Source organism: Alosa alosa, chromosome 15, assembly GCF_017589495.1.
Source record: "Alosa alosa isolate M-15738 ecotype Scorff River chromosome 15, AALO_Geno_1.1, whole genome shotgun sequence".
Lineage (NCBI taxonomy): Eukaryota > Metazoa > Chordata > Actinopteri > Clupeiformes > Clupeidae > Alosa > Alosa alosa.
In genome coordinates this window covers 14,468,003-14,481,175 of record NC_063203.1, presented here as the reverse complement: position 1 = coordinate 14,481,175, position 13,173 = coordinate 14,468,003, and the positions used below count along the sequence as shown (strand labels likewise).

The window sequence follows — 13,173 nt, the reverse complement described above, 5'->3', positions numbered from 1 at the left end:
GTGGACATTGTTATTTGCAAAGCCGGTGCTGGATAAACCAGACGGTATATATAGTTCTGTATACAGTCCATGGCAGTGTTTTTCAACCGCTGTGCCGGGGCACACTAGTGTGCCGTGAGAGATCATCAGGTGTGCCGCAGAAAATTACCCAAATGTCACACACTGGTCTAGAAAAGCAACTGTTGCTTCAAAGAATTTATAACCACATGCTCTCATTGATTGTATGATTGCACTATTTGTGGTATGCAGGCATTGTACAACGGGGGCCCCATATCCAGTATTCACAGAATCATCACATATCCAGTTCATAACAACAATTAAATTAGATAGTCACCTACAAATGAAACAGAGGGCGCTTGTTTTATTAGGCAGGTCCATAATAAGGCCATATCTGTGTATTATATGAAATTTTAGGCTATGGTATGTTTATTTTTTCTTCACACAGGATGTTAGTGTGCTGTGGGACATTTTAAGTGTCAAAAGTGTGCCATGGCACAAAAAAGGTTGAAAAACACTGGTCTATGGGATAAACAAATAGTGCGTGCGACAGAGGAAAAGTTCTTTGGTGTTGCTTTAGCTTAACACATCTTTAACAAGCTATAACCAGTGAAGGTGAGAATACTGAACATTCCTTGACATGTTAGGGCATGGATGGTAACATGGCTACAGCCTATTAGGCTACTTATTTTAAAAAATATTAAATATGTCATCCGTGCTCATTATAGACTTTACTTTTGCTGTTTCTATTTGATCATTTGCAAACTGAAATATTTGAATAGTGCTTTAAATGTACAATGTCGGGAAGTAAAGGAGGCATGAATGCTGCTGCAAGGTGCTCAATTTGTGCGCAACTTTGATCGCTTCTGGCAAGGAAAGTCGGCAGGGAGGCACAAGGGTGTGGATCATAATTAACAGTCTTTGACATTCCACAGCATTGATGGCAACTTGGCTGAAGTCTATCCATCACCCACTGATAGACTTGTGAGCTAGAGTTGCATCAAAGCGTTGTCACTGTTGCAGAGCATAAGGCTACTGGAAATCACAGATGCATCAAGAGAGACAGTACATAAATGAACAAAGTGCATGGTGTTATAATACAGTCTCATTTAAGATATTTAAATTATCTTTTTGAGTCCTCATCTTTGGTGTGTCATATATGTTTTGCTAAATTAAAGTTAATGGTAATGGATTGCAGTTAGCATTGCTTGAATAAGCAGTGTGTGTGTGTGTGTCACCAATTTTGCGATTGTGCACAAAGTTGCGTTTGTTTATGTTTTTATCTAAATTTCTTAGCAGACGCTTTTGAGCAAAACAAGGTACATTATATGTTAATCAAAGGGCAAGAAAACTCACCAAAGAGGTAGATTATCCTTCCCTTCAGTATTCCCAGAGAAACTGTACATAGTGTTTAGTTTTTGTTTGGGAGACAGGATGCCCCCAACTTCTTTGTTTCCAATTCTTGGAGCCTGTTCTAACAGAGACTGTGTACTCACAGGATGGGCAGCTAGCGGATTTGCTGAATCTGAAAACATTTTATGGACTCGAAATTGCATACATTGCAATACATTGCTGACACATTTTTAAGCTTTTATTGCGTCAGTCTACTGTATTTTCTTTTATTTTCTCTCCCAGTATTTGTATTGATTTCTGATTGATTTCTGTTTGTCATGCATCTTCATATTTGTGGAATATTTAGTATTAGAATTATTATAATCTTACACTAATATACAACCACATATAGACTGAACATTTTTGTTGAAGACAGTTGTGTTGCATCTCTGCTTTGCTGTATAATCTGTCTGCCCTGAAAATGTGAAAAATGTCTATGGAAATGAACACGTCTAACATGTCTACCTGTCACTCTTTATGATCCTGTGAGTGGAGCATGTTTGACAACCAAACCAAACTATAGTCATCATATCATCATATAATGAGCACCAAAACCCCATTTGTTATTGGTTTCTCTACAGGACACACATCATTTGTTGGAAAAAATAATGAAGCATGCATGCATGCAATTGCAAAAGCAAACATTTTCTAAATGTTATGTTTAAATATGTAAGGAAAAATACAAATCAGTATAATTACCTCATGTTGTCACATTAGTTACATAGGCACAAGATACAGTTAAGTAAAGTATCAAATATGTATTTGGGTAAGTCTAAGAACACAAACATATATTGACCAAAATGTATAGAAATATAAAAATCCCCCAACAGCTGAATTTAGGTGAGACTTACCCTGAGGGTCCTGTTCTCCTACTGTATGTCTAGCCTGTCACGAGTGCCTTTTTAAACTATTTATATTGCCTCAGGTGAAACAGGTAATGTTATGATCTTTACCTGGCAGCTGTTAACATATTATCTTTCCTTTCAAGTGATTAATCTAATTAGGAAAAAATGTGGTCTCCTATTCAATAAGTCGCACGCAAGCCCAACACTGCCTAGTTTCCAAAATCTGACATGTTCAGTGTGGCATGGCCATAAGCAATGACAGACTAATTGAGCAGGCCTGGCGCTGGGATGATGTTGTAAAACAAATGGAAAGGGTGCAGTTTTATAGGCCTACCCAGAGAGTTGCGCTCACAGGAGGATGGGATGGATTTCTGGATGCTGAAGGGCTTATTCTAGTAACTCATTTACTACTGACCAAGTGATTGGTCATTTTCAGTTCCAAAACTCCCATTATCCGGAAACCGGCATGGAAAAGCGCTGCACAGTCTCTTATGGGAGTGTCGCCACTCATTTTCCTCTACCGCTCTGGGCCTGCCTAAACATTAGATGCTTATTTCAGCATTTTAAATGTCATCTTGCTAAAGGCAGTATAACCAGGATTCTTGTTCATACACACTTGATAAAGTTGTGCCACCCCAATCTCACAGCAGCCCTTTATCAGTAAAGAAACCATCCATTGACTTAAACAGAAGTGAATGGGAACACCTGGACCCAGTTGTTTAGAAGTAATCTGATTGGATTTGGATCAAATCTTGAAAATGGGCTGTTCAAAAGAAAAAAAAAAGGATTTTGAAATTAGATTACGTAATCCAGTCTTGAATGTTTTCATAACAACGTGGGTGCTTTTCCGTTAACTTTTTTCAATTCGAGGCGCTCAGGGGCCAGGGCGCCTAGCAAAAACACGAGGCAGGCGCAAAAAATGTGAGGCACTCTGGGCGCTCAAGCAGCGCACAAAACCCTTACTGCCAATACAAAACAACATAAAAAGGGGCACCTCACTGAAAAAAATGCACCCTGTCTGATCGTTTCCTAATGCACCTCACGTTTTATAAGCTGCAAAGCTCGTCCTGTCTGATCGCCCCTTAAGGCAGACATGCTCAGTGGTTGATATGTATTTAGACAAATACTTTTGAAGGATGCCAGGTGGCAATGTACTCTCATAGACTGCCCAAAAGGTATGTTACCGGTTTCATATTGATATGTTCCAGGAATGCAGGCTGTCGGTTAATATGTCTAAACTACCTGATATATTTCTAGTAACAAGGGAAGTGGAATACATTTATATCTAAAATAAATATTCTAAAAAGAAATCTTTCCTTCAGATGGCTGTTGCATGGGAAATTTGACAAAGCTTCTGACAAGTTTCAATCAGTTGTCACTTTGTATTATTTCACATAAATCAGTTCTGATGTTGTATAAAACCATAGCTGCCACAAGGTGTCAATAAATCACCAGTTAAGTAAGAGGAAAGAGGGCTTCTGTAATGCTGTGACTACTTTTTAAATATCCTTGTTTGGTTGACAATGAACTGCTTCATTGTCTGTGTGTGTGCGTGTGCGTGCGTGCGTGTGTGTGTGTGTGTGTGAGAGAGAGAGAGAGAGAGCTCTTGTTACTCATGTGAGTAGGAACACCATATATATGCAGCAGCAAACTTTACCTTCACATGCATTCATAATACCAATTTAGTCACAGTGAATATGCACTGACAAGCTTCCCTTACCTCAGTTTTCTCAAACACACATTTTTGGGGGAAAAATGAAGATTTATAAAGAAGATGTGCATTGTTATACCTATGTCTCATTGTTATGGGCAGCCGTGGCCTACTGGTTAGCACTTCAGCCCTAGCTTCAGCCCATAACCAGTATATTTGTAATGGCTCTTCTGGCCTGCCAGACAGTCCTCTTATATTTGCTACAGTATTATTTTAACATCAGGGTAAGTGTTGTTCTCCATTGCAAGAAAGGGAAAAGCCTCAGCTCAAGTGATCTTCAACATATGATGTCTCTCTGCTCCCTCTGGAATTGATTACTCTTATGTTGTAACTATTTGAATATATATAGCATGTTTTGTAAACCTTGTGAACTCTCATTCTTTCCAGGTAAAAACAAGCTCTTGTATGCAACATTTGGCATTCTTATATGCTAGCCTTTCTTAATAATGTTATCCGTATAATAATGCAACAGTAGGCCTATATGTTTATAGTGAATCATAAAGGTCACTCTGAGTTTGAATCCCCCCCAACATTCTATTAATCACTAACAAAGACACAGGATAATGTAAGGCCATTTAATTGTTTCAGCCTGAAGCCAATGTTCAAATCACATGTTGAGCTCTACTGCTGTCAAAACAAGTATTTGATTCTCTATACCAGACACTGTCCGCGGAACAGCTCCCCCACAGGTGTGTTGGAATACTGCTGGAGGAAGTCAACCATCTCATCCAATGTACGTTCCACCACAATGTTCTGCTCAGTGTTAAGGGCCGTCGCACCGCCGCTGAAGAGAGGCCTGCCATTGTGGTCCATGCAGCAGTAGGCGTTCCAGATATACTCTGGGATGTTGACACGCTTGACGTTGTTCTTGATAATCCAGTTGTTTTCGGAAGGGATGGCGCCCACCAGGACATGGGCCTGCCAGCAACGCTGAAACTCCTCCGTGAGCTTGGACTCATGGATTCGCCAGGCATTCTGGTTGAGAGTAGGATTTTGGGGAATTACATTTGTAAGGGTGAATGTGGCGTTGCGTCCTGGAACTAAATAGGAAACACAAGGACCACAAATGATGGTTATTTGATGACAAAAGCTCTATCTTATGTATGTGGCTATATGTCTTTTAGAAGTCATTAAGCCTTGTAACCACTGTGTCAGCAAAGACAATGTCATACATGGTGTCAGATAAGTCAGGAAAGACAATGCCATATAGTGTGTGCCACAGAATTAGTCCAGTATGGAGGTGGACTTACCAGCATGATGACCGTTGGGGTTGAGGTGTCCTCGGTCAAACCCAGAGTGTGTGTAGTCTTCATTCAGAGCCTGCCTCTCACCCAGGTAAATACCAGGGTTGTCCTGCCCAAGCCAGTAGCCGTCTTTCATTTCCCCACTCCATGAGGGATCCACCAGCTGGAAGGGAGAATGTATGTTATAACCCCTTGAAACTGAGTGAATAAGGGAGAACATGTATACTGCTCAAAAAAATTAAGGGAACACTTTAAGCATACACTGGATTGGTACTCTGACACTGTTTGGTTCTGAGCACAAGTAAAACTTTTGAGGCGAGTGTTTTATTTTGCAAGAGTTGTCAGACATTCTGTGAATGTAGTTTGAGAATGGAGAAAATGGTGGAAGGTTTCAAAAAATGTGTTTTAACAATTGTGGAAAACTGTAACTGTTCCCTTATTTTTTTGAGCAGTGTATAATACTGCATGTTGACATCTGTCAAAAGGTAAAACTTGACTAATGTGGCCATATGCAAAATGGACAACACTGCAGTATCAATCATTGCCTATTCGCTAAAGATACAAGGTGATCAAACATCAAAGTGAATTTTAAGGACAACAATTTTGTATCTTCTAGGTCTTGATATTTTTTGACAAGAAATTGGCATTGAACTCTGTATTTCATCTCTGACATAGTTGTCATCTGATGCTGATCATCTCTGGCATAGTTGTCATCTGATGCTGATCTGCATGATCTGCTGATACAGATCAGCATCAGATGACAACTATGTTGTGGGTCTCACCTGTGGGTCTCACCTGGGGCTCAATGAACCAGCGTTTCTCCCTGCCTCCTCCATTGCTGGGCTCAAAGATGTAGGCCGAGTAGACCGCTATACGGTGATATGTGTCGTACAGCGTGGCAAAGTGGTACTGGTTGTTGAAACGATGGCAGAGGTGAACCACCTCGGCCCTGTCCTTTCCCAGGTCAGGAATCCTTCCCTTGTGGAAAGACTCGTAGCATTCAGGGATGTCGTAAAAGTTGGACACCACGTCCCCAGCCACCAGGCACAGGTAGGTGGTCACTAGGACACAAAGGGCAAATGGTTTCTGCATGGCCAAATCCCTTTGTGTTATGCAGTAGCTCTCAGAGGGTATGTGTGCATTTTATAGCTTTTCTTTATCTCCCCATGCTCCTCCCCTATCACTGTTTTCCTGACATGGGAAGGTCACCAGGCTGGACTAAAATTAGCTTTTTTCCCCCTAAAACGCTGAGTAAATACTGTTGTAGCTGTATCTGATGGGTGTCACGTTGTGCTATTTTTTTTTTTTTTGGGGGGGGCAAAGAAACATATTCACTATACAAATGATCTGGACATATTCACTATGCAAATGATCTGGAGAAAAGATGAATATTCTGCCTTACCCTCACAGTCTCATTGCTGTTCCTTTACCAGTTTTGGACCAGGTTTCACCTTAAAGGCGCCATGTGTAAGAATTGAGGTAAAAATATCCAAAAAATGAGCTACACGCATCAAAAGAATGAGAAGAAATAAGGGCGATGGTGTCATTAAAAAAATGACAAGGTATAGTGCTGCAGAGATATCAACCTGAATTAGCATGCTAAATTACTAACCACAGCCCGACAGGTGTCATAATACCAGTTTCGACCATGGGAGGCGGTATGCGGGCAACATAACCGCCAGCCAAACTGCAATACACATGTCTCGATTGTTACTCTAGGGTAGACCAACTCACTTTCTGCCAGGTGAGGTGTGAAACACCAACGATCATAGAATGGGTTTTGGGGGTAACCCATTGAAAACCATCCCAGCCAAAGGTGTGAGGTTAACTCAATTATCATCTGAGGTAGGAGCCAGATTAATTTGCTGGGTAGGAGCCAGATTAATATGCATTGAGACCAGCATATAATGACTTAAGTTGGTCACTTTTGTTAGTTCATTGAGACAGGACGAAGTAGTTCACTGAGACAGGACGAAGGAGAGAGAACTCCAGAGAATATGCCGATACGAGGGCAGGCATAGGTTGAACCTTTGTGAACTTTTGTGAACCTTTTTACCATTTTACACTGGAATCACCACTTTGCTGTATCAATCCGAAGAAGAGAAAACCTTTCCTATTTTTTCTTACAGAACATTTATGTTCACATATTCTGTGAAACATCCGTGAGGCATTTAAAAAAGTTTAAAAGGTATGTTGAGTGCTGTCCTTGTATTTAAAAACGTTCCACCTCAACGTCATTATGACACTTGATACACTAACAGTACATCTATCCATCCACCACAGAATCACGTGATCATCCACAAAGACAATGGCAAGGCTCTTACATGCCTGGCAGACAGTCACTGTATTCTTGCTGCAGGTATAACTTAACATGAGGGAAAGTGGTGTTCTCCTCAGCACGAGAGAAGGAAAATCCTCAGGAGTTAAAATACAATCCACCATGATACCCACCGGAATCCCTGACCACCTTTGTTGCTTTTGTTCCTCCGAGCCACCGAAGACGGCTTTGCCTACTTACCGTGGCCTGCTGGTTAGGGCTTCGGGTTGCCTGTTAGATCCCCGACCAGTGCGAACGGCTGAAGAGCCCTTGAGCAAGGCACCTAACCCCTCACTGCTCCCTGAGCGCCGCTGTAGCAAAGCAGCTCACTGCTCCGGGTTAGTGTGTGCTTCACCTCACTGTGTGTTCACTCTGTGCTCTGTGTGTTCACTAATTCACAAATGGGATAAATGCAGAGACCAAATTCCTTGTGTACGCCAGTATACTCCGCCTAGAAACCTGATTTACATTTACATTTATGTTAGTCAGTCGGGTCTGTAAGACTTTCACCAGGCAGAAGAGTGGTCATGGGCAGAGTGGCCTGAGATGGCCTCAGTATGGGAGCCCTCTGGTTCTGAAAGGCGCAACAGAGATCATTGCCAGAGCACAACAGAGACTGATAGATAGATAGATAGATAGATAGATAGATACTTTATTGATCCTCAAGGGGAAATTCAAGAATTCAAGAAGTTCAAGACTGAGCCAGCAACATTGCTGTGTTTTTCAAGGGTTAAATATTGATGACAGGGTGTGGGAAAGGAGTGTGTGTGTGTGTGCTAAAATGTTACCTGATTTCACCCAAAGTCACGTAGGTGTTTGTGTAGGAAATCTAACCAAACTAGTTGGGATACTACTCCGGTCCTAGGTGGTACTTTTTCTACAACAGACTTGTACAAGTTTACCTTGGACACGTCTTCAATGCACTTGTTATCGTGGAATTAAAAAGTGAGAGATAAGCCTTGAAAAAACTGATAAGCGCAAGAGTGTGTTGACCAGAATTTCTCTGTATCAAAATGAGAGCTCTAGTCTATTTACTGTAGGCCTACTTTCCCCTCAAATTCATGGAAGCACAAGATCCTGCTAACCAAAACAGGATTTTCTCATGAATTAAGCAGGACTTGACTAACTGGGTGTGAACTATAATGATGTCAAGTCATGCAACAAGTAACTGATTATTCATTTAAACAGAAAGAAAAAGATTATAAGGATTACATTTAAAATGATGATTATACATTAGTATGCAACAGAAACTGATATGATTTTTGAATGCAAACAAGAAAAAGCTCCAAGGCATTTTCTATTTCAAAACAGTTTAAAAGCCTATATTGTCATAGCTTGGTCATTTGAAACCTTTCCAGTCAAAATATTTTAACTCCCTGATAAAGGCTTGATGCTAAAACAAGTCAGAGTTTTTTAAAAGGTTTTAAATGACCAAGCCATGACAATAAGGCTTTTGAAGTATTTTGAAATAGAGCTTTTTCTTGTTTTGGATCATCAGTTTCCCGTCCTAAGAGTACCTCAAACATACAGCTTTGAGTCCAGGAGTCCTCTTTAAGTTTGTTGAGTTGTTGTGAATCTAGCTCAGTGTGAAATTGCCATGAGATACCTCTAGATGGCAGAGTGGCACAACGGTTTTAGTGTTTAAAGAGTAATGCAATAGTGCCAAATTTGTGGATGGTACCAAAATACTTGCTCTCTTTCTCTCCCTCTTTCCCTCTCTCAACACACACACACACACATACACACACACACACACACACACACACACACACACACACACACACACACACACACATCCTGTGTGCACAAACAACCTGCATTAATCTTTTGGTACAGGTGCTGAGCGGCCTAGAATTTAATGTATGGCCTCATTAGATGTGAAGCTGGCGTCTGTCCACAGGTTTACTGCTTCACCATGCTCCATGACTCTGCATGCGTTGAGGAGGGAATATGTTGGTACAGGGGTTCATTAAAAAGAAAACATAATAATGAAGACTCAATTCTAAGCGCTAACTCTGTGAAACCTCTGTGGAAAAAAAATCTAACAATATTTTTTTAGAAGTCAGTCTTACAGCAGAGATAGAGCAGAGTTCTCACTGGTGTGTAGTCTAGGGACACACCCACAAATGTGTCAACAGCAAATAGAAATGACACAGTCCTGAAGACTATCCCGTCAGACAGAGTAATCAGCATGTGATACAATTCCCTAATATTTCAGTCGTTTTTTAAAGGGCTTAAAGTTTTCAGGCCATTTAAGATTTGAAAATAGGCAATTATATATGACGGCTTCAAATAAGTCTGATAACAAGGCTTTAAGCCCTGTGATTATTACCAGGGACGTCTAAAACATTTTAGGAACTTCCCTGAAGATTTTAGAGATGATGGTATTGTGCTTGGCTCGGTTCTGAAAGGTGCTTGTTGTCAGAGGGTGAGAGCCTCACTGACAGGTACAGTATGAGTCAGAGCCAGGAGCATCTTGAGATGAAGGGGACGTCTGGATGCAGTCAGAATGGCTGTGTGCCATTCAGCCTTCCCTTGAAAGAGTGGAGTGTAGAAAAGGCCACATTCACACCCCATTCCTCTCCTCTGTTAACCATGCCTTTAAAGTCAATGCGTTTCAGATTTATTCATACATTTCCAATATATTTATGCATGAGCCAACCAACCCCCCCCGCCACCACCACCCACCACCTCCTTCAAACACACACACACACACACACAAACACACTTCTGTCTTCCTCAACACACCCCATCCCATTACTGTAATCCATCACAGCAGCATCATCCGCCATGCAAGCAGCCGCTGGAGTTACCATAGCAACCACCTCAGGCCCCGGCTCTGTGCAGCTCTCTTCTGATTGGCTGCAAGGCTCAGGCAGTCTGAGTCTGTCTGGTAGATGTGGTAATTGGCTTGGAGTCTCCAATCACCCCCCCCCCAACAACACACACACACACACACTGCATGGCATGACGCACACAGTCATGTAATCACACATGCACACAGGAATCTGCAGAGCTGGAGCAGGAAGATTGAGGTCAGAGTAATGATCTTTTTTTTTTTTTGGGGGTTGTACGGACTGTGTCTGTTTGAGGAAGAGGGTGTTGGGACATTGGGTTGAACAGCCAGAGGGATTTGGGATAGGCCAAGGAGGGTCCAGGCAGGATGGACAAACTGTTTTTCTGTTTTGTTTTTTTAGAATCCTGCAGTGTTGCAAAAGAAGACATTTGGCAAACAAAAGCCCTGAAAATGGAAAAGAATAAACATGCTTGGACAGCCACGCTTGGGTAGGTCTCTCCATCACGACTCATGTGTCGTTACCGTTCAGGAAATTGTTGCTCTGCTGAGAGTAAGAAGTCATCTTTTCACAGTCTAGGTTTATGAGCCTCATTGGAAAAGATATATACTTGGGTTAACAAATACTCAAATGGGAGACAAATATTCAAATATAATTTGTGAACACAGGGATGTGTCAGAATTTCCCAAAATACAGTACACTTATCTATCATATGCGACAAGAGACAATTCAAAAAATCTATTTCTAGATGTGAACATTGCAGGCAGCAATGTAGACTGGTTCAAATCCAGCCTTTTTTTCATTGCAGTCACTGAGTACTAAGTCAAACGGGTGTGAGGAGAGATAACAGGGCATACGTCACAACAGCTTGAGATCAGGATTTAAGACTTTTATTTCTTCAAAATGTCGGCAGAATTCAACAGGAAATAAAAAAAAAAGCAGTTGTCTCCTTGTGTTGTATGATGGCATCAGCGGTGACAGCTAAACATCTGTGGTCTTTTGTTTTTTCTGAGTGTTGTTAAGTAAAAAAAAGAAAAACACATTTACGAAATAATCAATCAATCAAAAATGAAGTCCCCCTTTCTCTTCCTGACAAGATATTCACACATTATTTTTGTTGTTTATCAACAGAACAGACAGAAACTGTTCACACACTCTCACACTCACAAGATTTATTATTATTCTCTTCTGTTCAAAAAGGAAACCAAAGAAAGAGTGCAAGCACGGTTCACAGCACAATGATAAATAAGGCCTGCCTCTGTCCAAACATCGGTCACACCCCTAAAGAACCCTGCTGCCCGACCTCATCACCCAATTCACCTCTAACTCTCACCTCCACTCAAAAGAGTAGGAGCCTGGGGACTCCCACTGGGGAGGGGCAGAGGAGTGGGCATCGGAGCGGTCAGACGTGAAGGTGTAGTCCATCCTAGGGCGGAGGGTCCCTGGTTTGCCCAACCACTGACATCAAGAGGGTGTGTGTGTGTGTGTGTGTGAACACCCAGTAATTTCTGATAGCAAAGCCTTTCTTGGCCCAAAATCAGCCAGAGATCAGAACAGACTGTACACATTAGATGAACACTGTTTCCGTACACATTGATCCTTTGGCTCACCCGACTCAGCGTCGAGACTGTATAACCTTTATACAATCACTCCAGTCTCTCCATGTCTAGGTAAAAGGCAGAGGAGCAAAAAGCTCAGCCCTGACGAGAAAAAGAGAGAGGGTCTCCAAATGCCACTTCGGACATCACACCCTGATTATGGAATCGATGTAGTAGTACACTGTTTACATTAGTTATCAGTTAGGCCAGGTCCTGTTTCCTGGTTTCCTCCTGAAGAGCCTGCATGCTGGATATGCAGTTTCTGTGATACAATCAGGAAGACAAAAACACAGGGCCGGAACATTCCTCACGTTGTCTTTGTGCAGCCTTGGGTGACAAACAGGAAAGGTTGTAGTTTGTGTTTGCGTGTGTGTGTGTGTGTGTGTGTGTGTGTGTATGTGTGTGTGTCTCTGTGTCTATGTGTGTGTGTATGTGTGTGTCTTATTTCAAGAACAATTAAAAAAAGCCCACACGCATTTGTGTGAAATGTTCAAAGAACACAAAGGAGCTGGGAAAATTATCAAAATGTGAAATCAAAGCATGTTTCTCCTTGGTTTATGGTAAGCTAAGTGACTTTGACAGAAATCTAACGGCATACTGTAGGCATATGTTTTATAGATATCTATTGATATTCCAGTACGCACCACATAATCGTATTGGTCATACACTTACATTATCAAAGACTACTGTTCAATGCTTTTCTTGCTTTCTTTTAAACCTTTAATTTAAAAGTAGCTTTCATTTCCTTTGAATCAAAGTATGCAGAAATTACTTTGTTTCCACATTTTGATGCATAATGAAGCACACTAAAAAGCAGCCATTTGCGATGAGACAATAAAACGTAACAATCTATTTACAATGCGTTGCCTAAGTTTTAACAACAGAACACTTCGGGAAGAACTGCCACTGAAGTGGACGTGGGAAGGATGAAGGTGTCATTTTAGGTAGGCCGCATATGGAGGGGACTTTGGGTTAAAACAAGTGCCAGACCACAATCACACATGCTAGGCATCTCAAGTATGATCTGGTCATTACATTTCTCTTCTCTACCAGGACTCCCTCCTTCATTACTTCCTTCCCTCCTAATTTCTCTCTCTCCAACATATTTTTCTTTTTAAAGCACACTGTAATTTTTAAGTCTTTCAAAACAAACACATAAAGACTTAATTCAGAAAATGCTTAAATCATGGAAAAAAATGCTTAAAATATGCTCCAAATGTGTCTTTGGAACATGTGATTTCAATCAGGATACTTAGAAAATGCCTCGATTTCAT

The 13,173-nt window shown here is 41.2% G+C and overlaps 1 protein-coding gene across 1 annotated transcript; it reads right to left on the bottom strand.

Moving 5' to 3' along the window:
• Positions 1-4,596: 4,596 nt before the first annotated feature.
• Positions 4,597-6,281, bottom strand: si:dkey-243k1.3 (endonuclease domain-containing 1 protein-like). The gene is made up of 3 exons (XM_048265220.1): positions 5,985-6,281; positions 5,196-5,352; positions 4,597-4,985 (listed from the first exon to the last, which is right to left on the bottom strand). The coding sequence occupies exons 1-3, from the start codon at positions 6,279-6,281 to the stop codon at positions 4,597-4,599; spliced, it is 843 nt and encodes a 280-aa protein (XP_048121177.1).
• Positions 6,282-13,173: the final 6,892 nt, after the last annotated feature.

What these genes read in the sequence shown, in the direction of transcription:
- si:dkey-243k1.3 (XM_048265220.1), bottom strand. Translation starts at nt 6,281, where the DNA reads ATGCAGAAACCATTTGCCCTTTGTGTCCTAGTGACCACCTACCTGTGC. An exon ending in GCTGGTTCATTGAGCCCCAG is followed by an intron (nt 5,353 to 5,984) that starts GTGAGACCCACA and finishes TCTCCCTTCCAG; the next exon opens with CTGGTGGATCCCTCATGGAG. An exon ending in CCCCAACGGTCATCATGCTG is followed by an intron (nt 4,986 to 5,195) that starts GTAAGTCCACCT and finishes TTTCCTATTTAG; the next exon opens with TTCCAGGACGCAACGCCACA.